This window comes from Chiloscyllium punctatum, chromosome 2 (assembly GCF_047496795.1).
Source record: "Chiloscyllium punctatum isolate Juve2018m chromosome 2, sChiPun1.3, whole genome shotgun sequence".
Taxonomy (NCBI): Eukaryota; Metazoa; Chordata; class Chondrichthyes; order Orectolobiformes; family Hemiscylliidae; genus Chiloscyllium; species Chiloscyllium punctatum.
Window position 1 is genome coordinate 24,993,875 of NC_092740.1, and position 25,629 is coordinate 25,019,503.

Sequence of the window (25,629 nt, forward strand, 5' to 3'; positions counted from 1 at the left end):
TTAAAGGAAAGAAAATCCTAATTATCACTGCACTGAGATTTTTTTTGCTGTACTGTTTGATACAAACAGAAAAGTCGTAATCTTTTGCAGCACCTATCGCAACCTCAGGAAGTCCTTAAGTGCTTTATATCTGATGATGTACCATTGGAGTGCAGTCAGTGCTTTCAGAAATATGACCCCCAATTTGTCCGCAGCAAGCTCTAACAAACAGTAAAATGATGACCCAAATAATCTGCGTTTATGGTATCAATGAATAAATAAGTATTGACCTGGAGATTGTGAAGAATTCCTTCACTCTTCTTCAAAGCCGTGCCATCAGGCCTTTTACATTCATCTTAAGAGAGCAGACAATGCCTTCTTCTGCCATCCCCGTTGAAAGATAAATCTCCAGAAGTGCAGCAGCACCTCAGTAGTGCACTGGTGTGGCAGCTATAGATCACACTCTAGCTCAGTTGTTAGTACTGCTGCCTCACAGCACCAGTGACCCATGTTTGATCCCACGTGATTGTGTGGTGTTTGCATATTCTCCCCGTGTCTGTGTGGGTTTCCTCTGGGTGCTCCAGTTTCCTCCCATAGTCCAAAGATGTACAGGTTAGGTGAATTGGCCATGTGAAATTGCCCACAGTGTCCAGGCGAGATGGATTAGCCATAGGAAATGCAGCATTAGAAGCACGTGGTAGGGGTGTGTGTGTGGGTGGGCTGCTTTTTGGAGGGTTGGTGTAGATTGATAGGTTGAATGGCCTGGTTCCACACTGTAGGGATTCTATAATTCACCCAAACATGGAGAGAGAACTATGATCTTCTAGTACATAGACAACAGTGCGATTAAGAGGGTTGGAATCCTCAAGAGGGTTGGAATATAAAAGCACGTTGTGCTACTGAGACTTTATAAAGCTCTGGTTAGGCTCCATTTGGAATACTGTGTCCAGTTTTGGTCCCCACACCTCAGGAAGGACACACTGGCACTGGAGCGTGTCCAGCAGAGATTCACACAGGTGATCCCTGGAATGGTAGGTCTAACATACAAGGAACGGCTGAGGATCCTGGGATTGTATTCATTGGAGTTTAGAAGATTAAGGGGAGATCTAATAAAAACTTACAAGATAAACATGGCTTGGAAAGGGTGGACGCTAGGAAATTGTTTCCATTAGGTGATGAGACTGGGACCCATGGACACAGCCTTAGAATTAGAGGGGGTAAATTCAGGACAGAAATGCGGAGACATTTCTTCAGCCAGAGAGTGGTGGGCCTGTGGAATTCATTGCCACAGAGTGCAGTGGAGGCCGGGACACTAAATGTCTTCAAGGCAGAGATTGATAAATTCTTGATGTCACAAGGAATTAAGGGCTACGGGGAGAATGCGGGTAAGTGGAGTTGAAATGCCCATCAGCCATGATTGAATGGGGGAGTGGACTCGATGGGCCGAATAGCCTTACTTCCACTCCTATGTCTTATAGTCTTTTCAACCGAGCCACGACAATAATATCGCTTATATGACTTATGCCAAATTTGTAAATTCAATACTGTTCAAGTGTTCCTCATTGCATGAACCACTTAATCAATATTATTGCACTGTTGTTTTAGTGAAAGTATTGAAGATGAATTCTGCAACAAATTTGGTAAAAGATGCTAGTGAGATTTTCATCACAAAGGCTTATTAATGTTTCTCACTACCTGCTAGGTGAAGGTATCTAACAGAAGGCTGTTTGTGCCCAAGAGAACCAGAGAAGGATTGGATAACAAGGCTATCCCTGCAGCCATTCTTGGATAATACCTACTAGGTGTTGTTTAGCAACATTGGTAGATAGTTGGGTACAGACTGTCTATTTCCTTCTGATCAGCAGTGGATTAACCAATGGGAGAATTCAAAGCAAAGGTCTCTGTTGAGTGGGAGGAGAGACTTAGCTAAATTTCAGCTCATTGCTGTGGATCCCTTGGTTCAGCACCAAATGGGAAGAATTCAATAAATAAAATAGGAACATCAAAAATTAAATGTATTTCTTAAAAAGTTGCAATATTAGCAAAAGAAGATAAAATGCTACCAGTACAAAGCAGCTCAGGAAATATATGAGAAAAAAATAAGTTCATAGCTCAAATGAGATATATTAAGCTGTCCACTCTTTTTTGTTTAAACTTATACATTCCCTTACAGAAACAGAATGAAACACAGTAAAATGAATATTATTGTATCAGGTCTGACTTCAGCTGAGATGTAAACTGACTAAGAAGCCTATACTACTGAATTGAAGTGCTGCCAAAATAATTAACTTCTACTGGACTATTTTCCCTTGTGTGTAGTGGAAACTACTCTGCAGAAGCAAGCTCTCTATTCATTGTTCCAAATCAAACATTGACAGAATTTTTTTTTAAATCTTGTCAATAAGAACTCATAGACCTCAATTAAATTCTCAGATCCAATCTCTGGGGTTCAAGGCTCACCCATTAAAAACTATAAAAGATTAAATGTCATTGACTAAAAGGGGATGCATTGAATTTCCAATCTTTTTCTAGTCATATTCCAAATTGAGAGCAATGTGCATTTGGATAACACTTAATGCTAAATTCGAGCAAGCATTTTCTTTTCTCAGATAATGCACCTCACTGTTTTTGCACTTCAAAGTAAGGTTCTGATTAGGTACTAGTAAAAGGATAAATCTAGAAAACATAAATGAAAACTGAAGGAAGGCAAATGTCATAGACTGAGACCATGAGTAATGAATTTTCATAGCCTAGTTACACCATTGTATTTAGTAAGCAAACACTTCTTATTGATATTTCATAGATGGAGCAACTCCAGAATTATTCCCACTTCTTACTTGTACAAATACAAATACAACATTAACAATCCAGAGCCGTTCCCAGGCCTGACACAAACAGTGCTTGTGATTTCAGGAAAGGCATCAACTGTACACAGGGCGACAGGCTGCTGCTGCTGCTGCAAGGCCTTATTGGCTTTCGAGTCAGCTGCTTATGTTATATTTAGACACTGAACCTCGCATGGCTTAATCTAACAGATCACTTTCATGGCATTTGGTTCACAGACAAACAAGCCACTGCTTTTTGTAAGCAGTGATGATTAAAAAGAATACATTGGGCAATAAGGCAAGGGTAGCGTGTGTTACACTCCTATGCCACCTCCTACAAGACCATTACTTGCTACCTAGATCTCCGTCTCCCCACGGCACCTCAGTCCAGAAGTAGGATTTGAAGTTAGGATTCATATCCCCATCGATTCTCTCCCAGTACCAGCAAACTCGACTCCCTTTGCAAGTTGTCATTAGCATTCTCCATTTCATCTGAAATTTGATCCCTCACAACATTACTTACAAAAACATATTGCTGTCACTTGTAATTATTTCAGTCACTATTATTACAGCATGAGCCATAAAATAGTTTGTGAATGATTAACTCTTTCAGGACTGGCAATATTTGACTGCTGGTGTCTAAGAACTGGGTCTTACATCTGGTACTGTGCTCAGACCTGGATAGAATCATGAACAATTCAACGGTCCTTTTCCATTCCTGAGTCAGAATTACTGGGTTCAAGGTGCACTCTGGATTTCCCTGGGGACTCTGAACATCTGAGAAGGTGGATGTGGCATTGGAAGTTAGGGCAGGAGTACTTGGATTTTTAGCTATAGCTGCAGCTTATCTAGGGAAAAAAAAGTTATCAAACTGCTCAGAACAGCTGAGAAACCACTCTACCCTGGGAAGTGACTCAAAATAAATGTCTGGCATGTTACACATTCTATAAATACCTTAAGAGTCAATGGTTTTCTAAAATTAAATTTTAATAATACATATAAGTAGCAGATGTCTGATGTCATTGATACACTCTCTGGTTGTCCCTTTATTTCCACGCTCTTGAATTCCCCCCTTTCCAAAATCACCTACATTATTGCCTTGCAGCCCATGAACATCTCACATTGACAGACCCTTCGAAACCTCTCTCTGACAACACCCGCAGTGACATTGCTGGATTATTACAGAGGAGTAGGAGGCCATTCAGCCCATCATGCCTGCACCTGCTCTATATTTTTTATTCAGTCATAGGATGTGGGCATCTCTGAATAAGCCGGTGTTTATTGCCCTTTTCCATTACCACAACAGATGGTGATATATGAATGCAATAAAGAATCGGGAATCAAGGGTCGAGTGATGACCATGAAACTACTACCAAATTGTTGGAAAAACCCATTTGGATTCACGAATGTCCTTCAGGGAAGGAAATCTGTCAACCTTACCTGGTCTGGTCGACATGTGACTCCAGACCAACAGTAACGTGGTTGACTATTAACTGCCCACTGGGCAAATAGGGGTGGGCAATAACCAGCGATACCCATATCCTAAAAGTAAATTTTCAAGAACATACAAGGTATCATATGTAATGGGGGGAATAAGGTGTGATTTGGTATTGAATTGGAATTAGGCTGTAAGGGGACATTGGGAGCCAGAATCAGCACTGAATTTATGTTTGAACTAAAAGGTACTGAGCAGGTAGGTGGAAATATGAATGGACTTTGAGTCTGTCTGAGGACATGCAGGTGGCATGTAGTGATTGAGGGTATGGTGATGTAGTACGAAAGATGAGGGCATGCCATCCTAAACAACTGGGGTTAAGTAGGTCTATTATTCTACACATGGCCATGCCTGTGGTTGCCTCTGATCTACTTCTGGGAGGGGCTAACTCAACTCTATTCACCCCAATGTGTACAAACTTTGAGTTAGCAAGAGGCTTTTCTACTGAGTCAGGCCCAGCAAACTGGGAAATATCCTAACTCAAGCTACCCGTTTCAATATCTGAATGATTTTTCTTTTGTGGGGGAATCTATAACAAAGAGCTAAAATAAAGTGTCACCTATTTAAGACAGAGATGAGGCAGTGCCTTCCTCAAAAAGCAGTGGAAGGAAAGTGTCTGAACATTTTTAAATACCTTCTGCCTCTCACACAAAGGAGTAATTTGGTACACAAATACCAATACTGGTGTGCTGTCAGGTAAACTGGCCCATGTCAAAAGCACGTCCTCTTGGCTGTTCCAACATTTAGACTGTAATCAACTAGCCTGTGCTTGCAAATCTCAGAACATAATGTCCAACATTAGATGTGATTCCACAATTGGACAACACATACTGAACAATCCAAAGTGTACAAAGAATCATATTATCAACCTGATTAAGGGGCTCACAGTGTAACTCACATGTATTTACTAGAAGCAGCATATATTTATAATATGAGTCCTCTTCTCATCAAGGAAGAAGAACATATCTAGGATTTTTTTCAATTAAACAGGAGCTTGGGGATGAATTGATCCCTGGTACATTCACCATGGCAAAATTTTGATAAATAAGAATGAACTTTATTTGTATGAACTTAAACAAAAGACAAAGGATTATATGTTCCCGTGTACATTCCCCACGACAACACCAGTCAGAGCCCACTTGCAAACTAAATCAGTGCTGATTTCTTATAAGTATACAGAGAAACCTCAATTATCCAGCATTCAATTATTTGAATTTCGGATTATCTGAACAAGATCGCAAGGTCCCAATGTTTGGCTAAACTGTGTTTTCTGGCATTTGAGTATCCGAACAAAATACTCCCCGCCCATGTCATTCGGATAATCAAGGTCCCTCTGTAAATTGTTCATCCTTTTCAGATTTGGTTTTCTTGCAATTCTATCCTGATATGTCCAAGATGAAAAGCTTTGACAGTATGCCTAAGTCGTTTTCTCAATGATTAGATTAGATTACTTAGTGTGGAAACAGGCCCTTCAGCCCAACAAGTCCACACCGCCCCGCCGAAGTGCAACCCACCCGTACCCCTACATCTACCCCTTACCTAACACTACGGGCAATTTAGCATGGCCAATTCACCTGACCTGCACATCTTTGGACTGTGGGAGGAAACCGGAGCACCCAGAGGAAACCCACGCAGACACGGGGAGAATGTGCAAATTCCACACAGTCAGTCGCCTGAGGCGGGAATTGAACCCGGGTCTCTGGCGCTGTGAGGCAGCAGTGCTAACCACTGTGCCACCATGCCGCCCACAAATGCTTTGTTACCAAGTGAACACATAAGGACAGCACAGTGGCTTAGTGGTTAGCACTGCTGCCCCACAATGCCAAGGACCCGGGTTTGATTTTAACCTCGGGCAACTGTCTGGAGTTTGCACATTCTCCCTGTGTCTGCATGGGTATCCCCCAGTTGCTCCAATTTCCTCTCACAGTCCAAAGATGTGCAGGTTAGGTAGACTGGCCATGGACAATTGCCCTTAGTGTCAAGGAATGTGCTATTTAGGTAGATTAGCTATGGTAAATGTGGTGATCACAGCGATGGGGTGAGTCTGGGTGAGATGCTCTTTGGTAGGTCGGTGGGGAATAAATGGGTTGAATGGCCTTTATGTGCACTATAGGGATTCTAAAGTAATTGGGAGCTGGATTTATAATTGATCAGAGTTTGGAAGCCCAGCAGTGGAAAGGAGGTGATGTCAGATTCCTTTCTGGGCCAGGGAGACCATGGGTGCTCCACTCTCTGAACTCCAAAGGAATAGTTTGGCTTTCCTCTGCCCTGCTCTGATGCTGACCATAGGCCTCTCCCCCTTCCTGGGGGCCTCTCCAATGTCCCAAGTCCCAGTGTAACCTGCTATTGCTTGTGCTTTTTTTTTGCAGGCAAGGTTCATAGTTTAACTTAGTACTTGAAGGAAGATGTGACGTGGGCTTAAAAGCTTTAACGGGAGCCTTAGCTGTAAGGTTTGTCAAGATCTCCACTTTCTTGGTCTTTGATGCTATTTTTCAACTTTCGTGTAGATGGGTCACATTTCCACTGCCTTGTATTCCCAGATTTTTGCTGGAGTTTTGGGAAAAACATTCCACGAGTCCGTCTACTTCCGCCCCCCAAAAAACCTAAAATGAACAGTAGCCTTGTCAGCCCAATGACAATAGCGTACTATTGTGTGTACCACTCCTGGGATTGTTCATCTGGTAGAGTGGAGAACTGTATTGGATCATAGAGTCATACAGCATGGAAACACACCCTTTGGTCCAACTTGTCCATGTCAACCAAGTTTCCCATGTGTTTGGCCCCTATCCCTCTGGTTTCCGCAGTGCAACTTTTACACATTGTTATGGCACAAGTGAATGTTTCAGACGATGGATGGTTCCAAGCTTCTTGAGTGTTGCTGGAGATATACTTATCCAGACAAGTGGAGAGTGTTCCATCATACGCCTGACTGTTGTCTTGTGATGGAGGACAGGTTATAGGGATGCCAAGAGCTGAAAATGTGTTGCTGGAAAAGCGCAACAGGTCAGGCAGCATCCAAGGAACAGGAGAATCGACGTTTCGGGCATCAGCCCTTCTTCAGGATGCCAAGAGGTCAGTCATTAAATCTGCCAGGATTACATCAGAGCCGTAGGGGCTAAATCATGAGAACAGGGTCTTGAAATGACAGAATAGATTTGTACTACTTTCTATGATCACAAGACCTATGAACTTATGTTGATGATTCAATTCCTTTACAGCTCTTATGGCACACTGGTAGGACGTCCCTACCTCTGGGCCAGGAGGCCTGGGTTCATGTCACACATACTCTAGACGTGTGTCATAACACATCTGAATAGAGTGTTAAAAATTATACCATCCCTGTTGCATGGACTTTAAATCTGGCACAGGGCCAAGTCAAGTCCACATTCAGATCACTACAGGGTTATTAAGTTGGAGGAGTGGGGGAGGGGGCCTCTCAGGATTTATATCTCACTACAGAGTTCCACAGAAGCACATTTGATTAGCCCAGATTAGGTACAGAGAGGGAGATATGGACCTGCCTTTAAAAATTGCATTATTCCTAGAACTGATCAGCAGCACAGTCACTCTAAGTAGTGTACCTTCAAGTGGAATTTGTACTGACCTTGGCTGGTGAGGATTCCCCAGATTGCCTTTCTTTTGCTGGCAGATTCCTCAGGAATTTCTAAAGGCCTCTTATTTGTAAACTGACTAGTGCAATGGCTCTGAACTGAGGTGCTGTTGGACATGTTTACATCAGCAGTGCCTGTAGCATCCCAAGACAGCAGTGAGCTGTGGGTGTGTGTGCGCTTAAGAGGGAGGGAGTGGTTAGTATGTTGTTTTGTAACTCTGATTGGATGCTTAAGTATTTTTATCCCAGGGTAGTTCAAGGCAGAATTTTTGGCTCAGAATCATAGTGTAGTCAACCCATTCAATGTCACATGACGTACAGCAATAGCTGAGCTGTGTTCAGGTCACAGGAAGAGATGTACAACCCCCAATTTCAATATGGCACAGATATACCAATCAGAAGCCAGCCCTCCCTGCCTTTTTAACAGAAGATCCTGTGTTTTTATTTAACGCTGCACATGTAGCTGCTATGAACACTCAATTGGGATTAATTCTGAAGCCACATTAATTTTAAATGAGCCACTCTAAGTGGGAATACAGTAGCAGCTTGAAGGAAACAAACATTCTGAGCTTAAGGGGTTAGTGGATGAAAGCAGATTAAATTACACAAAAACAAGGAGAAAATCCTGTTAAGTCCACATACACACACACAGAAACAACATGCTTCTGAACATGTTCTGCAGCCACAGCGAGGTTCATATGTGTGTGCATTTCCTCAAGGTTTTGCTGGGAAACACACTTTACATTCCTGATGAGGCTGAGAGCAACAGGGCAAAATGAGGAAATCATCTTTATAGAATCCCTACATGTAGAAGCAGGCCATGCAGCCCAGCAAGTCCACACCAACCCTCTGAAGAGTATCCAAACCAGACGCATACTATATCTATCTCTGTAACCTCATATTTCCCTTAACTAATCCACTTAGCCCACACATCCCTGGACACTATGTGCAATTAGTGATGCTGAAAAGCACAGCAGGTCAGGCAGCATCTGAGGAGCAGGAGAATCGACATTTCAGGCATAAGCCCTTCATCAGGAATGAAACGTCGCTTTTTTAGCACCACACTCTCGACTCTGATCTCCAGCAAGTGCAGTCCTCACTTTTTGCACTGTGTGCAATTCGCTCGGCCAATCCACCTAACCTACATATCTTAGGATTGTGCGAGGAAACTGGAGCACCTAGAGGAAACCCACGCACACACAGGGAGAAAGTGTAAACTTCACACTGAAGGTTGCCTGAGTTTAGTGTTTCCCAGCAAAACTATGAGAGGCAGCAATGCTAACCACTGAACCACCATGTCACCCGTGGCGCAGGAAAGAAACACATATGTGTTGCTCCTATTAAAATTTTCCTGATGCTAACTGGGGGGGAATATGTTTTCAAATTCCATTCTTCCTTCTTTGAAGGACATTGCGCTTCTCAAAATGGAAGAGCTCCTTCCTCAAGGAATGAAGCAGTTACCTTGGGCAATCCACCAACAGTCTCAGCCATTTTCATCTCCTTTGGTGTTTACAAATGGACCCCATCAACAGAGGTATACTTCCCTCCCCCACCCCTATCAGCGTTCCTGAGACACCATTCCCTTCGCAACTCCCTTGTCAAATCCACACACCCCGCCACCCCCACTCCCAGCACCTTCCCCTGCCACCACAGGAAGTGCAAAACCTGCACCCACACCTCTCCCCTCACCTGCATCCAAGGCCCCATAGGATACTTCCACATCTGATAAAACTTTACCTGTACCTTCACCAGTGTCATCTATTGCATTCATTGCACCCGATGTGGTCTCCTCTACGTCAGGGAGACAGGACGCCTTCTTGCAGATCATTTCAGAGAACATCTCTAGACACCCGCACCCACCAACCCCACCGCCCCGTGGCTGAACACTTCAACTCCCCCTCCGCCAAGGACATGCAGGTCCTGGCCCTCCTCCATCACCAAACACCACCCAACGCCCTGAAGAAGAATGCCTCATATTCCACTTTGGAACCCTGCAACCACAAGGGATCAATGTGGGTTTCCCAGTTTCCCCATTTCCCTCCCCCCACATTATCCCAATCCCAAGCCTCCAACTCAGTACCACTCTCCTGACCTGTCCATCACCTTTCCCATCTATCCACTCCACCCTCCTCTCTGACCTATCATCTTCTCCCTCACCTTCATCTGCCTATCGTATTCTCAGCTACCTTCCCCCAAGCATCAGCCCATTCACATTTATCTCTCAGGCCCCCCAACCCACAAGCCTATTCCTGATGAAGGGCTTATGCCTGAAATGTCGATTCTCCTGCTCCTCAGATGCTGCCTGACCTGCTCTCGGCTTTGTCATTTATAGTCAGGCATCAGTTAGCTCAGTTACTGGATAGCAGGCCTAGTAATGAACGGTATTCTCTTCACCTTTAATATCTGTCCAGCTTTCAACAGTATTCCCTCAATTCTTTGATCTGGTTGCACTAAACCTAGAGTGCTAACTATTATCACACAAGCCTCTGGATTTTTGTTACCTCATTTTAAAGGCATCCCACTTTCCAACCTCCCCTTTACCTGTGAATAGTTTTTTCCAATCAACTTTTGAAAGTTCTTGCCCATTATCATCAAAATTGGCCTGACTCCAATTTAGAACTTTAACTTTTAGATCAAGTCTATCCTTTTCCATAACTATTTTAAAACAAACAGAATTATAATCACGGCCCCAAAGTGCTCCCCCATTGACACCTCTGTCACTTGCCCCGCTCTATTTCACAAGAGAAACTGAACTTTTGCTCCTTTCTCTAGTAGGTTAATCTCCATAATGAATAAGAAAATGTCCTGTGTACACTTAACAAGTTCCTATCCATCAAAGCACTTATCATCATGGCTGTCCCAGTCTATGTTTGTAAAGTTAGAATCACCCACCTTTACAACCCTTTCATTCTTGCAGCTATCTGAGATCTCTTTACAAATTTGCTTCTCAGTTACTTGCTGATTATTGGGAGTTCTATGCATCTGAACCCCCAAATCTCTTTAGACATCCACTGTACTTAACTTCATACCATTCAGAAATTACCCTAATCTATCCTTTCTCAGTCCCAGGATCTTATTGGTTATCCTGTATTCCCTTGCCTTGTTTATTCTATCCAAGTCACACCTCACACTTCTCTGGACTGAATACCATTTGCCACTTATCAGCCTATCTGACCAGCCTGTCTAGATCCTCCTGTTCTCATGGCTGTTCTCCTCACTAGTCATTGTCCACTCTGCTCTGTCATTAGGAGTGACAGGACAAATCCCAAATTTCCCAACTGGCTGACCCATTCCAGAATCTAACAACTACTACAGGCAATAAACAACTGGATCCAGATACAAGTGGATGGTACCGACTTCCCAAAAAAATTTGTTACGTTAACATTTTTTAGAAGTGATTTTTCTCTAAAAAATGCTGAAGATGAAAGAGAATGTGCAATGTTTTCCATGAAAAATTCAAAGTTCTCTGTCGGAAATAATATCCACTCATAGGCTTTCCCCTTTCCGCCATTTGGTTTTGAAGGATAGGAAAGATTGAACAAATTGTACAACTTTAAAACCACTAAAATACTGTGGATTCACGAAAACTGAGATAACAACAGAAAATGCTGGAAATACTCAGCAGGAAAGGCAGAATCTGTGGACAGAGTTAACGTCAGCACTGAAGGATAGTCATTTCAGACTTGAAATGTTGTCTCTGTTACACACCCCACAGATGCTGCCAGACCTGTTGAGGTTTCCCAGCATTCCCTGAATTTGTTTCAGATTTCCAGCCTCTGCAGTATTTTGCTTTTATCCTAATGTTTTCAGATGACTATGATTCTTTAGAACTGAAGGAAGGTAGAAATGTGAAAGACTCCTGCATGGAAGAGAGGGAGTGGGTCAAGTACAAAAGGGTACATTTGAAAAGAAGGGGTTGGGGGGGGGGAAGTGGGGAGGAGAGAGATCAAAGTGTACAGATACCATGTTATGCGCATGACAGAAGATTCCCATTACTGTTCCTGAAATGTGTTTGGCCTTCACTGGAACACCTCAGCAGGCTGAGGATGGAAACATTAGTGCAACAACAAGGTGCTGAATAACCAGGCAAGTGAACCAGGGGCAACCATAGCAAATGGAACGGAGGTGTTTGGCAAGGTGGTCAACTAGTCTGCATTTGATCTTGCAGTGTAGAGCGGACCAAATTGAGGGCAGTGAATACAGCAGATTAACTTGAAAGAAAGACAAGCATATCACTGCTTCACCCAAGTGGAGTGCTTGGGGCCTTGGACTGTGAAGAGAGGAAAGGTAAAAGGATACATCAGAGAATCATCAAATCCCTACAGTGCAGAAAAGGGCCATTTATTCCATCGAGTCTCTCCTGCATTTTGAAAGTACTGGGGAAAGGGGCAAGGTATGGGGGGGGGGATTAAATAATGGACAAGGTTGGTGCTTCACAGCTCCTCTGCTCAACTGCTGAGTTCAACTTTCAACCCCATTTTGCTTCTCTTCATTTTCCACATGCCAGCCTGAAGTTGTTCTTCATTTTCCTTTTGCTTTGGGACAGAAGTTTTCATTATTCTGCCATTCACACTTACTCTGCACAAACGTTGTGTTTCTTTCTATAACCATTACCACTTCCATTGTCTTTTGTTTCACAGTAGACTCCTCTGGCCATCTATCCAATCCAAGATATTCCCTTCCGTTCTATAACAAACCCCCTAACCACTTCCAATGGCATGAAAACTATTCTATAAAACCATAAGACCATAGCAGAAATTAGGCTCCACCATTTAATCATGGATAAGTTTCTCAACCCTATTCTCCTGCTTTCTCCCCGTAACCCTTGATCCCCTTGATAGTCAAGAACCTATCTATCTCAGACTTAAATATACTCAATGACCTGGCCTCCACAGCCTTCTGTGGCAATGAGTTCCATAAATTCACCACTCTCTGGCTGAAGACAATTTTCCTCCTACCAACATAACCGATTTTCCCAACATCTACTTGGTCCAGGCCATTCAGAATTCTGTATGTTCCAATTAGATCCCCTCTCATCCGTCTAAACTCCATCGAGTATAAACACAGCAGGTCAGGCAGTATCTGACGAGCAAAAGAGTCACTGTTTCAGGCAAAATCCCTACATCATGAGTGTGTATAAACCCAGATTCCTCAAATGTTCCTCTTATGTTAAGCTTTTCATTCCTGGGACCTGACATCCACATGAGGGGCTCCATATCGCAGAAGGATATACTGGCCCTGGAGCTTGTTCAGAGAAGGTTCACGAGAATGGTCCCAGGAATGAAAAGCTTAACATATGAGGAACATTTGAGGAATCTGAGTTTATACACACTCATGATGTAGGGCTTTTGCCTGAAACAGTGACTCTTTTGCTCGTCAGATACTGCCTGACCTGCTGTGCTTTTCCAGCACCACACTTTTCGACTCTGATTTTCAGCATCTGCAGTCCTCACTTTCTCCTAGTGGCATTTTGTTTAAAGTCACATAAGTCAAAAGTCACCTTCCCATTTTATGTTAAATAAAATCTGAAAGAACTGAGGACGTTGATAATCAGAAACAAAGACAGAAATCGCTGGAAAAGCTCAGCAGATATCGCAGCACCTGTGAGGAAGGAAGGGTCTGAGGAATGGTCACTGGACCTTGAAACATTAACTGTCATTTCTCTCTGCAGATGCTGCCAGACCTGCCGAGACGTGAACCCTTTTTCTCTCCCACAGATGCAGCCAGTCCTGCTGAGTTCTCTCCCTCAGTAATCTCTGATTTTTGCGGCCTGTGTGGTAATGCCCCATTCAGTTGAACACAACCCCAGCCCATCCCTCAACAATATGTGGAAGAGGAGACTTGTACTGAACTGAGAGACCAGGTTTATAAATTTCTATTACAAAAAAATTCTATTTTTGTTCTCATTTTATGTTACTGTTCTCTCGGAAGACTTGGTTAATCCTTGTGAATCAAGGAGCCTCATTGTGTTCAGTATGTTAAATGAGCTTGGGTGGACATTGATGAATAAATTGCTGTAAATTCTCAGATAATCTACTACAAGTTCCTGTCACTCCATACTGGACTGACTATTAGACTTTAAGAAACTTTAAGAACAGATATGAGTTTGGCTTTACTTACTCCAGAAATAGGGGTTTGGTAGCATAGTGGTAATGTTACTGGACTAGTAATCCAGAAGCCTCGGAAACATGAGTTCAAATCCCACTACGACAGCTGGGGGAATTTAAATTCAATCAATTAATGAATCAGGAATAAAATGTTAGCCATCAATAATGATTGCGACACTACTAGATTGTTACAAAAGTGCTCCCATAGAGGAAGTATTCTTCAAAATAATTCAAGAATGTTGCCACCATCCAAGACAGAGCAGCTTGCTTGATTGGTACCACACCGAGTCTTCCCACCACCCACCAGCAGTAGCAGCTGCATGTACTCTCTCTGAGATCATTTGCAGAAATTCACCAAAGGTCCTTAGACAGCACTTTCCAAATCCACAAAAACTTTCATCGAGAAGCACAAGGGCAGCAGATACATGGGAGCGTCACCCCCAGATTGCCTGCTTCATATTTGCAAATTGTACTCCGACAGAAATCAGTTGGTTGCTGCAATTTGTGCTTGGTCATTTGTACTGTATTGTAATGTTTTAAGTAAACTAACCAATGGAAGTAGATCAATCCCTGATAAGCGATTGAATATTATTGTTAACATGGCAGGGGCGGAAAAACTATCATGCTAACGAGGTCCATCATAGTCAGCAAACAAATTCACCTCCAGGAGAAACACATGATTGACAGTATTAACTGGGTCAACGTGTGTGAAACACTCTTGATGTCTTTGTTTATTACTGCATCAGAGAGACTTGAAAAGCCAACTTTGCTGGAACACCAATAAAGCCTACTGAGAGTCCAGATCAGAACTTCTGAAAAAGGCAAGTGATTGGGGTGTGTGACTGAATTAAAGTAAACAAGGGAATGTCAAAAGCATATCGTCAGAATATTTGCAATATTTCCAAGTTTAAATTGGGATACAATAGACGTCTGATTAGAATTTAAACAGTTTAAACAGCATTCAGAGCTGCAGCATCTAGATCAATACATGTCCATTGAAGAAAAGCAGGCCATGACAGTTTGATTTGCAACTGGGGGCAAAGGTCTTCAGAGATTTGACACATCAAAATAAATAGGTGATGAGATAAACAAATGACAAAAAAAATGAACTACATTTGAAGACTAATTTAGAGTTTCATTAAACGTCTTCATTGTAAACATCTTACAAAATATTCATTGATTAGAATTCAAAACATTCAGACAGATGCCTACGGAATTCATAGACCAGCTCTTGGACAAGATGCAGAGAAAAGGGCTCAATATATAATTTTCCAGTTTGGGAGCTAGGAAACAGAATTATTGAGCTGGTGATAATGTGGAGGGTTTCCAGAAAGATGTGCTAGACAAACTGAACACTTATAGCATTAAAGAGGGAGTATACATCAAAAGGAAGCAATCTTCAAAGGTGAATGAAGCTTACAGGTCTCTGCTATGAATTGCACAGTTAACACAATCACATAGAGAGGTCGATGTGTGAATGGTGTGGCCTCCTTCAGGCACTGAGAAAATACCCAACTTTCAAACAATTGTTCAAGGCATATGATGCAAATTGCTATTGGCAAAGGCAGTGTATAAGAGCAAAGGTTGATGCAGCTACAGAAAGCTGTGCACTGAACCAAAGAGACAATGTACAAGGAGTACTTTCAAGCTGTAATAAAGACTATCTGCTATCCTACTAGTGGCAAAAATATGGGGTGATTGACACATCAGAATCTGACAGTGTACACAATGACACAAAATGTAATGAACTCACGATTTACACCATCAGTTTCATGGAAAACAACAATGTCAAAAAAACAGCCATATTCACTAGGCTTGATGTAAAGGTAAGGGCCAATGCACTGACTCTGCGTTTATATCCACGGATTGGAAAGAATCAAAAGAACAGTACAGCACAGAAACAGGTCCTTCAGCCCACCAAGCCTGTACCCAACAAGTGACGCCTTTCTAAACGAAAAGCTTGTTGTCGCTATGCGGCCTGCGTTCCTCTATTCCCTGCCTCTTCAGGTATCTGTCAAGATGCCTCTTAAATGTTGCTATTGTATCTGCTTCTGCAACCTCCTATGGTAGCTCATTCTAGGCACTTACCACCCGTTATGTGTACAAACCTGCCTCTCACATCTCCTTGAAATATTCTCCCTTTTCCTTAAACCCATATTTCCTATGACGTGGAGGTGCCGGTGATGGACCGAAGTGGACAAAGTCAAAAGTCAATCAATACTGGATTATAGTCCAACAGCTTTATTTGAAACCTCAAGCTGCTGGACCCCCCTTGTCCCTTCCTGAGGCAGCTAGTGAGAGAGAATACATCAGACACAGAATTTATAGTAAAAGATCAAAGTGCCAGACAACCTAAGTCTTAATAGCCATCTAGGTTGGTTCCATACATTTGCATAAATTGGATGATGGATTATAATTCAACAGATTTATTTGAAGACACAAGTTTATGGAGCCCCCACTCTTTCCTCAGCCAGATAGTGAGAGAGAATACATCGGACACAGAACTTATAGTAAAAGGCACAATTGGGGCGACACGGTGGCTCTGTGGTTAGCACTGCTGCTTCACAGCGCCAGCGACCCAGGTTTGATTCTAGCCTCAGGCGACTGTCTGTGTGGAGTTTGTACATGTTCCACGTGTCTGAGTGGGTTTTCTCTGGGTGCTCTGGTTTCCTCCCACAGTCCAAAGATGTGCATGTCAGGTGACTTGGCCATGCTAAATTGCCCATAATGTTAGGTGCATTAGTCAGAGAGAAATGGGTCTGGATGGGTTACTCTTTGGAGGGTCGGTGTGGACTTGTTGGGCTGAAGGGCCCTGTAGGGAATCTAATCAAGCTCAAAGGGCCATCCAACTTATGCAAATGTATGGAACAAATCTAGATGACTATCGAGACTTAAGTTGTATGACCGTTTGATTTTTTAGTATAAATTCTGTGTCCTGTGAATTCTCTCTCACTAGCTGCCTGAGGAAGGAGCAGAGGGCTCCATAAACTTCAGTTTTCAAATAAACATATTGGACTACACCCCAGCATGTTGAGATTTTTGACTATATTTCCTCATAATTGATATTTCTACCCTGAGAAAAAGACTCTGACTATTCAGTCCTTCAATGCCTCTTAAAATATTACAAACTTCTATTAGGTTACCCCTCATCCTTTGACGTTCAAGTGAGAACAAACCAAGTTTGTCCCATCTCTCTTTGTAGCTAATACCTTCCAAACCAAACAACATCCCTGTAAACCTTTTCTCCTCACTACCTGCAGTTCCTCGAATCTTTGTGTTGACTATAAACTTACTAACCAGACATTGGTTAGGCCACTGTTGGAATATTTCATGCAATTCTGGTCTCCTTCCTATTGGAAACATGTTGTGAAACTTGAAAGGGTTCAGAATAGATTTACAAGAATGCCTCCAGGGTTGGAGGATTTGAGCTATAGGGAGAGGCTGAACAGGCTGGGGCTGTTTGTCCTGGAGTGTCGGAGGTTGAGGGGTGACCTTATAAAGATTTACAAAATGAGGGGCATGGATAGGATAAATAGACAAAGTCTTTTCTCTGGGGTCGGGGAGTCCAGAACTAGAGGGCATAGGTTTAGGGTGAGAGGGGAAAGATAGAAAAGAGACCTACGTGGCAACTTTTTCACACAGAGGGTGGTACGGGTATGGAATGAGCTGCCAGAGGATGTGGTGGAGGCTGGTACAATTGCAACATTTAAAAGGCATTTGGATGGGTATATAAATAGGAAGGGTTTGGAGGGATATGGTGCCGGGTGCTGGCAGGTGGGACTAGACAATAGACAATAGACAATAGACAATAGGTGCAGGAGTAGGCCATTCTGCCCTTTGAGCCTGCACCACCATTCATTATGATCATGGCTGATCATCCTTAATCAGTATCCTGTTCCTGCCTTATCTCCATAACCCTTGATTCCACTATCCTTGAGAGCTCTATCGAACTTTCTTAAATGAATCCAGAGACTGGGCCTCCACTGCCCTCTGGGGCAGAGCATTCCACACACCCACCACTCTCTGGGTGAAGAAGTTTCTCCTCATCTCTGCCCTAAATGGCCTACCCTGTATTTTTAAGCTGTATCCTCTGGTTTGGGACTCACCCATCATGGAAACATGTTTCCTGCCTCCAGAGTGTCCAATCCTTTAATAATTTTATATATCTCAATCAGATCCTCTCTCAGTCTTCTAAACTCAAGGGTATACTCAAGGGACTAGATTGGGTTGGAATATCTGGTCGGCATGGACAGTTAGGACCGAAGGGTCTGTTTCCGTGCTGTACGTCTCTGTGACTATGACTCTGTGACTTACACTCTCTTACAGATCATTTATATATATTACAAACAACACGATCCCAGCATCTCTACAGAACATTACTGGTTACAGATCTCCAATCATAAAAACACCCTTTCATCGCTACATTGTCATAGAATCCCCATCGAGTAGAAACAGGCTATTCGGCCCATTGAGTCTACAATGACTTTCCGAAGAGCAGCTCATCAACCAACTCTATCCCTATAACCCTGCATTTTCCATGGCAAATCCATCTATCCTGCACATATTTGAACTGTGGGAGGAAACTGGAGCACCCGGAGGAAACCCATGGTGACACACGGAGAATGTGCAAATTCCACACAGACAGCCACCTGTTCCACCCTGTACCTGACTTCTATGACTAAGCTAGTTCCGTATCAACCTTACCATCTCACCCCAGGTCCCAAGTGACTTCACCTTCTGCATCAGCCTGCTATAAGGGACCTTGTCAAAGGCCTTGCTGAAGTCAATGTTCGCAACATTCTCCGCCCTGCCTCATCAATCATCTTTATCATTTCCTCAAAAAGCTCAATCAAGTTTGTGAGACACAACCTCCCCTGCACAAAACCATGCTGTTTATCATTAGTAAGTACCTATTTTTCCGAATGCGAGTAAACCCTGTCCATAAGCATCTTCCCCAATAATTTCCCTGCCATTGATATACAGCTCACCGACCTGTAACTTCCCAGATTATTCCTGGTGCCCTTCTTAAATTAAGGAAGAACGTTACTATTCTCCAGTCCTCTAGGACCTCACCTGTGACAAAAGAATGCAAAAGCATTCGTTAAAGGCCCCAACAATTTCCTCCCTTGCCTCCCTCAGCATTCTGGGATATATCCCATCTGGTCCTGGGGACTTATCTACCTTAATATTTTTCAAAAAACGGAACATCTGTTTTTAATTTGATATGCCCTAGAATATCAACATACCTCTCTCCAGACACAACATGCATATATACTTGTCCTTTGTGAATACCGATACAAGGTATTTGTTAAGGACTTTACCCACCTCCTCCGAAGCAAATACAAAATGAAATGTTTCACACATAATAGTGCAGGACCTAAAGTGCTGGAGTGCAAGTAAAATCCATCTCGTTGGACTTGGCAGATATTCTACATTGTAAAACCTGTTGGACCAGCAATTACAGGCACACTGTGACCCCGCACTAGTCACAAATTATAGAACCAGTCAAACACCAGAGGCACAAGAGAGGCTATTTGACAAATACCTGCAAAGCTAAATATGAAGGAAGAATCCTATCCTTCAATTTATTCTGACTTAGTGGAGACTAAAATCTCAGCTCTCTGTTGTGGAGAGAAAAGTAAAAGTTCAGAGAGATAAGCTAAATAAGTAGCTCAGGATGAATCCAATCTGAAGATTACCACCTCGACAATGAGGATGTTTTCTTTAAAGGATATTGTGGTGAGTGGAACCGGGTGAATTTTATTGACTATGAGATCCTTGTTTGGGGATGTTAATCTGGACTGCCCAATATAAACAGGGGATTTAGAATATTCTCACTTCAGGGATTGACTCCAAGCTGGCTGGTCACGGCCACTGTACTGTGTACAAGTAAATAAAAGGTGACTTGGTGACCGGATAGTGGCCTCTGTGCAACTGTCTGTGTGGAGTTTGCATATTCTCCCCGTGTCTGCGTGGGTTTCCTCTGGGTGCTCCAGTTTCCTCCCACTGTCCAAAAATGCAGGTTAGGTGAATTGGCCATGCTAACTTGGCCCATAGTGTTAGGTGTAGGGGAATGGGTCTGGGTGGGTTGCTCTTCGGAGGGTCGGTGTGGACTTGTTGGGCCGAAGGGCCTGTTTCCACACTGTAAGTAATCTAATCTAATCTGAAGACCTGAACAAGATTCAAGATTTGGGCTACCAAGTGCTAAGTAACTTTTGTACCACACAAGTTCCAGTCAATGGCCATCTCTCGTAAGAGAGAATGTAACCACTGCCCCATGACATTCAATGGCATTGCCATCAATGAACCTCCTCTATCAATATCCGAGAGTTTATCACTAACCATACACAGAACTGTACTAGCCATATGAACACTGTGGTATATGAGCAAGTCAGAGGCCAGGAAAACCAGAGCAAGAAAGACACCTCCTGATTTGCCAAAGCCTGCCCATCATCTACAAGGTACGAGTCAAGAATGTAAGTAAACACTTCTGACTTACTTGGTACAGGTCATACAACAATAAGGAAGCTTCACACCATTAAGTGTCATGCCTCGTTGGGGAGCACACCTAAAAAGTGTGCAAAATGCCCAAATTTCCTGTCCTTCAGACACAGATTAACAGAAAGAAGAAACCAGATTTTTGCACTTAGCAGGAATTACTATTAAATACAAATAAATAAATTCCAGCTACAGGCAAACAGTTATAAACCATCAACGCATAGCTCTACTAGATAAACCCTTTATAAACTCCTTGTAAACACACACATAAAAATAGACATAGACAGGCAAGAAAAGGTGTAATGGATAGAAGGAAAGACTGGAAAGGCAAGTAATAGTGCCCATCCACTGATTTCACTGAAGATTTCACCTTCTTTGTAGCTGTAAGTTTGTATTCCTCATTCTGTTCTATCACCCTATGATCTTTCTGTGGTATGACCACCCTGTATGGCACAAAAATTTTCCTTAATAATAAATCAAATAAAAAAACTGATATTTTTGTATTGTCAGGACCTGCTGCTGTTTGATCTCTCTTCACCATTTACTTTCACTTGCTTGCAGGAGGCGCAGAGTGACTGGCTCACAACTTATAAAGTCTCTTATAAAAGGTCACAACTTATAAAAGTCACAGCTTACATCAACTGATGAAGGAGATAAACTAGCTTTCTTCAGGCTTACGGTGATTTTGTTTTTGCTGAAAAGCAAGTGACAGTTCAATCCTTTTCTGAGGTTGGACGACTTCACCCTCAAGCTTTTAGCTACTTCCGAGTTAATCACAATCATGCAACAATAAAATAGTTGCTGACAGGCAAAATGGCTTTGTCATTGACAATCGGTTGTTATTCCAAACTGAACAGCTACTGGTTGTTATCTGACTCACCCTTAACAAACAGACTTCCCTGGCTCCAACTCATCTGTGACAATACTATGGCTGCAAGAGGTATGTTTTGACCCTTTTTTTTAATGAAGAGATGTTGAGACAGAGGTGCCATGTGGTCTGCTTTGAGTCAGTAAAGTAAATAGTTTGTGAGGCCTTGGTTATTTTTTACAGTTGGAACAATAGAAGCAGCCTGAATGGGTGAGGTCAAGCTCCCACAGGACCAGGATTTTTAGTTTAGCTTTCAGTAACATTTGTTGGGGGTCTTCTGTTTCAAAGAAAACAGAAAGGAAGAAAGGATTGGAAAAACTGGACAGATATTAGAACAGGACTTGAGGAAAAATATACTAGACTAACAAAAGGGTAAAACATGGACAGAATTAAAAGTTCTTAAAGAATAAAACAGTAAATGCCAAGAGAATATGAAACAGCTTGAAAAAATCAGTTAGGCTGTACCTAGTCGAGAACAAATGTAGCAATATTGCATCATGATAAGCAAATTCTAGAATAACAATCACAGTTCATTATAGTAAAACTTAATAACACACACAGACAATATCACTGATGACAGGAGAAATCAATAGACAACACCATTACAAGATCTGGACATATTAGTGAGGACATTCATAGGCTCACTGGTTATTGTAATTAGCTAAACTTTTCTTTTGGGAAAAGAAGTGAATGATGCATGTGTACCTTGCCTCCAAGAGAATTCCGCTTGAAGGCCCCTGTGTGCTGTACGCATACAATGTTGTGACTCTTCCGGGCAGTCAGCCTACTTTGTGTTTGCAAGTTGAATACTCAGAAATCAGTTGTTTGTTGTAGAGTCTGTTTCATAACTTCCCATGTGTTCTACTGTTTTAAATAAACTAGTCAATGGAGTGAATTGATCTCAGAGAAGCGATTGTTTATTAGACATTACTATTAACATGTCAATGAGAAGAAAAGCATCCAAAGAAGCCAAAACTTCAATGGACATCCATATAAAGGGAGAAATAATAAAAGAGTGGACGATGAAAAGAACTAAGAGGATGGTAAAATGAGAATGAAAGTCAACTTTAGGGATCAAGACTTCAAAGAATAGTTTCCATTTTGAATGTGTTATGGAAGGTCAATTCTTTTTCTACTTCTATGATATTTCTTTACAAATAATTTTAAGATCTAAAATAATGTATTGTTCTTGGCAAATGTTTAAATCCAAAATCTAATATCAAAGAAAAATTGTTAGGGTGGCTTGAACTGATTTAGGGTGTTCAAAGATATATTAAAAACAAAGTTTATGTTCTTGTCTCACGTTCCTGTTTGAGGGAGCATGCTATTTAGACAATAGACAATAGGTGCATTCGGCCCTTCGACCCAGCACCACCATTCATTATGATTGTGGCTGATCATCCACAATCTGTATCCTGTTCCTGCCTTATCCCCATAACCCTTGATTCCACTATCTTTAAGAGCTGTAGCCATCTCTTTCTTGAAAGTATCCAGAGACTTGGTCTCCACTGCCTTCTGGGGCAGAGCATTCCATATATCCACCACTCGCTGGGTGAAGAAGTTTCTCTTCAACTCTGTTCTGAATGGCTTAACCCTTATTTTTAAACTGTGTCCTCTGGTTCTGGACTCACCCATCAGCGGAAACATGTTTCCTGCCTCCAGATTTTCAAATCCTTTAATAATCTTATACATCTCAATCAGATCCCCTTTCTAGCTGCTGCATTTCCTGCATTGCAACAGAGGCTATATGTCCAAAGTACATATTGTCTGTAAAGTGTTTCAGCACAACCTGGGACAGTGAAAGACACCATAAATAAGCAAGTTTTTCTTTCTTGATCTCTCTCTGGGTTTGCATCAGTACCTTCAACTGAGTGAAGTCAGGAATTTGAAGGGAAAGATGAAATACGAGTTGGCAATGTGGTACAGATGAAATAAAAACAATCCTATTCTGAACAAGTATCATAGCAGACTCAAAACATTAACTTGGTTTCTCTTTCCACAGATGCTGTCAAACCTATTGAGTTTCTCTAATACTTTCGGTTTATAATTCAGATCTTTAGCATCCACTGTATTTTGCTTTGGGAAAGATGAATTTGATATGCATTAATTTATCTGGGATCAGATATTACAAGGTCTTATGTTCCTTCTGAATATATTTATTTCCATTAACATTGCTAAACCCCATCAATGTACATTCTTAGAATCTTTTTCATTCACTGATGGGATATGGGCATCACTGGCTAGGCTAGCATTTGTTACTCTCCTAACTTGTCCCTTTAACATTAAAATTACCTGGAGGAAAATGAACCGAGCCAGAAGCAAACACTATAAATTGAGAGAAAACTAAGTCTGAATATCAGCTCGACATTTTGCAAAATACATGGATGGTCTAAATACCAATATTTATCTCTGTTGTCAGTGCTGAGCTTTGGTACGTATTGGATTTAGGGGAATGAAATAGCCCAAAGCCCAAAGGAGCCATTTGAAAGTGGACTTTAATTACCCATCTAACTGGTGATCATGGAGCTGTCAGATCATGAATGTGCTCCAACAAAGATTCTCTGGATTCCAGATGGATTTTTTTTTTGCTTCTTACTTGGAAGTGAGTCAAGTCTCCACTCACAGTATTAATAGAATGATGATCTACTTGGAATGTGAGGCAACAGGAGACTATCTAGTGACATTCAAAGCCCAGCAACTGGTCAGTTTGCAGAGGGAAGTGGAGTTTAAAGATTCATGATGACTGACAATAAAAGTATTGCGAAACAAATTTTGACTCATTGCACCACAAGAAGGTTTATGCAATCAGAAAAAAGTAAAGCGCAAGCACATGTGCTGGGTATATATCAGCAAGAAAGGTTACTTACCAGTATAGAACAGTGTAATTTACCTAGCCCATTGCAATGTTCAGTGATTAATTTGGTCACATTTTGGATAGATGTTCAGTTCTTAACATTGAAAGAAAAAGGCTTGTAATCATATATCATCTCATTCCATCATTCAGAACTGTCTGACAGCATTATACATGCAACGAATTACTTTGACATGTGGTCCTTATGAAAGAAACAGGGCACAGCTTTTTGTGTGTTACAGGATACAACAAGTCACTGAGATAAATGGTGTGTCAATAGAGTGCAAGAAGGGCTTCCTGAAATCTTGAAGTGATACTACCTGGAGATAATAACTGGAAAGAACAGTTTCTATCAACCTTATCAATTTCTTTGATCATTTTAAACATGCAATTTAAATTAAAGTGCCTTGTGTCTTCAAGTCACATACATATTATCAATCTTTATATCTTAAAACTTTTATTCTTGTGAATCTGTGTTGGGCTCCCTCTACAGCAAGTGCATCTCCTCTGATGCACAATGCCCAAAATTGATCACAATACTTTAAATGGGGTGTGACCGAGATTTTTATAAATTTGCATTCCAGATTGCTTGATATAAAGGCCAGCTTTCCATTAGTGAATTCAATTTTATTTTGTAATTGTCCAGTAGCTTTTAAAGATTTCTGTACTTGGACCTCTAAATGTCTTATTTCTCCAAATTTCTTAATTATACTGTGCTTTGTAACCACGACTTGTATGTTAGCATTAAAATTGTAATGCTTAGATCAGGAATTCTATTATACAATGAATGGGAAATTGTTTGTGCAATTGGAATGCTATGCAAGGATTAAGTAGACATCCATCAGGCCATTGAGCAAGTGGTAAATGAAATTATTTCAATAAAGGCTCAACTAATTAAACACACTGTGAGATATTGTTTAGTTGGTGGGAAACAAAAAGAAAAAACAACTTTGCATTGTAAGGCAAATGTCACTGTATTTTACATTGCATATTTAAACTGATTGAAGGCAACCACTGTCTGCCAATAGCAAAGACAGAATCGTGACAAAGATAGTCGTAATTGTTTTCCGTTGGCTTTCATTGTCCTGAACTTAAAAGCCATTTTGATAAAACTTGTAATTCTGTGCTGAACGTCATGAATCTTACTGATAATGATGCTACATTTTGTTACTTCTTTGATCATTTCAAATTCTCCCTCTATGTCTGGCAGGTTAGGAGAGCTGGTAATGTACTGGCATTGTTACTGAAGCAGGTAAACCACTGGACAAAATGGATAATCCAGGCACAAGTGTTCACACTCCACCATGGCAGTTGGAGAATCTTATACTTAATTCATCTAACAAAAGTTGCCATCTGTAACAGTGATGATTGCAGTAAAAGCCCAAATGGTTCAACA

At 41.7% G+C, this 25,629-nt stretch overlaps 1 protein-coding gene across 5 annotated transcripts in view; it reads right to left on the reverse strand.

The window, feature by feature from the left end:
* The window catches only part of asb5b (ankyrin repeat and SOCS box containing 5b), a 69,068-nt gene that overhangs the window by 36,943 nt on the left and 6,496 nt on the right, over positions 1–25,629 (reverse strand). The window contains exon 1 of one of the 5 annotated variants that reach the window (XM_072594589.1): positions 7,904–8,062. The exons of 2 other annotated variants lie outside the window; for them this stretch is intronic. In XM_072594589.1, coding sequence (XP_072450690.1) covers positions 7,904–8,027 — 124 coding nt within the window. In that variant the 5' untranslated portion in view covers positions 8,028–8,062. Of the gene's footprint in view, positions 1–3,160; positions 3,259–7,903; positions 8,063–25,629 lie in introns of those variants that run through there. 2 more of the 5 variants (XM_072594592.1, XM_072594590.1) reach the window with 2 other exon arrangements.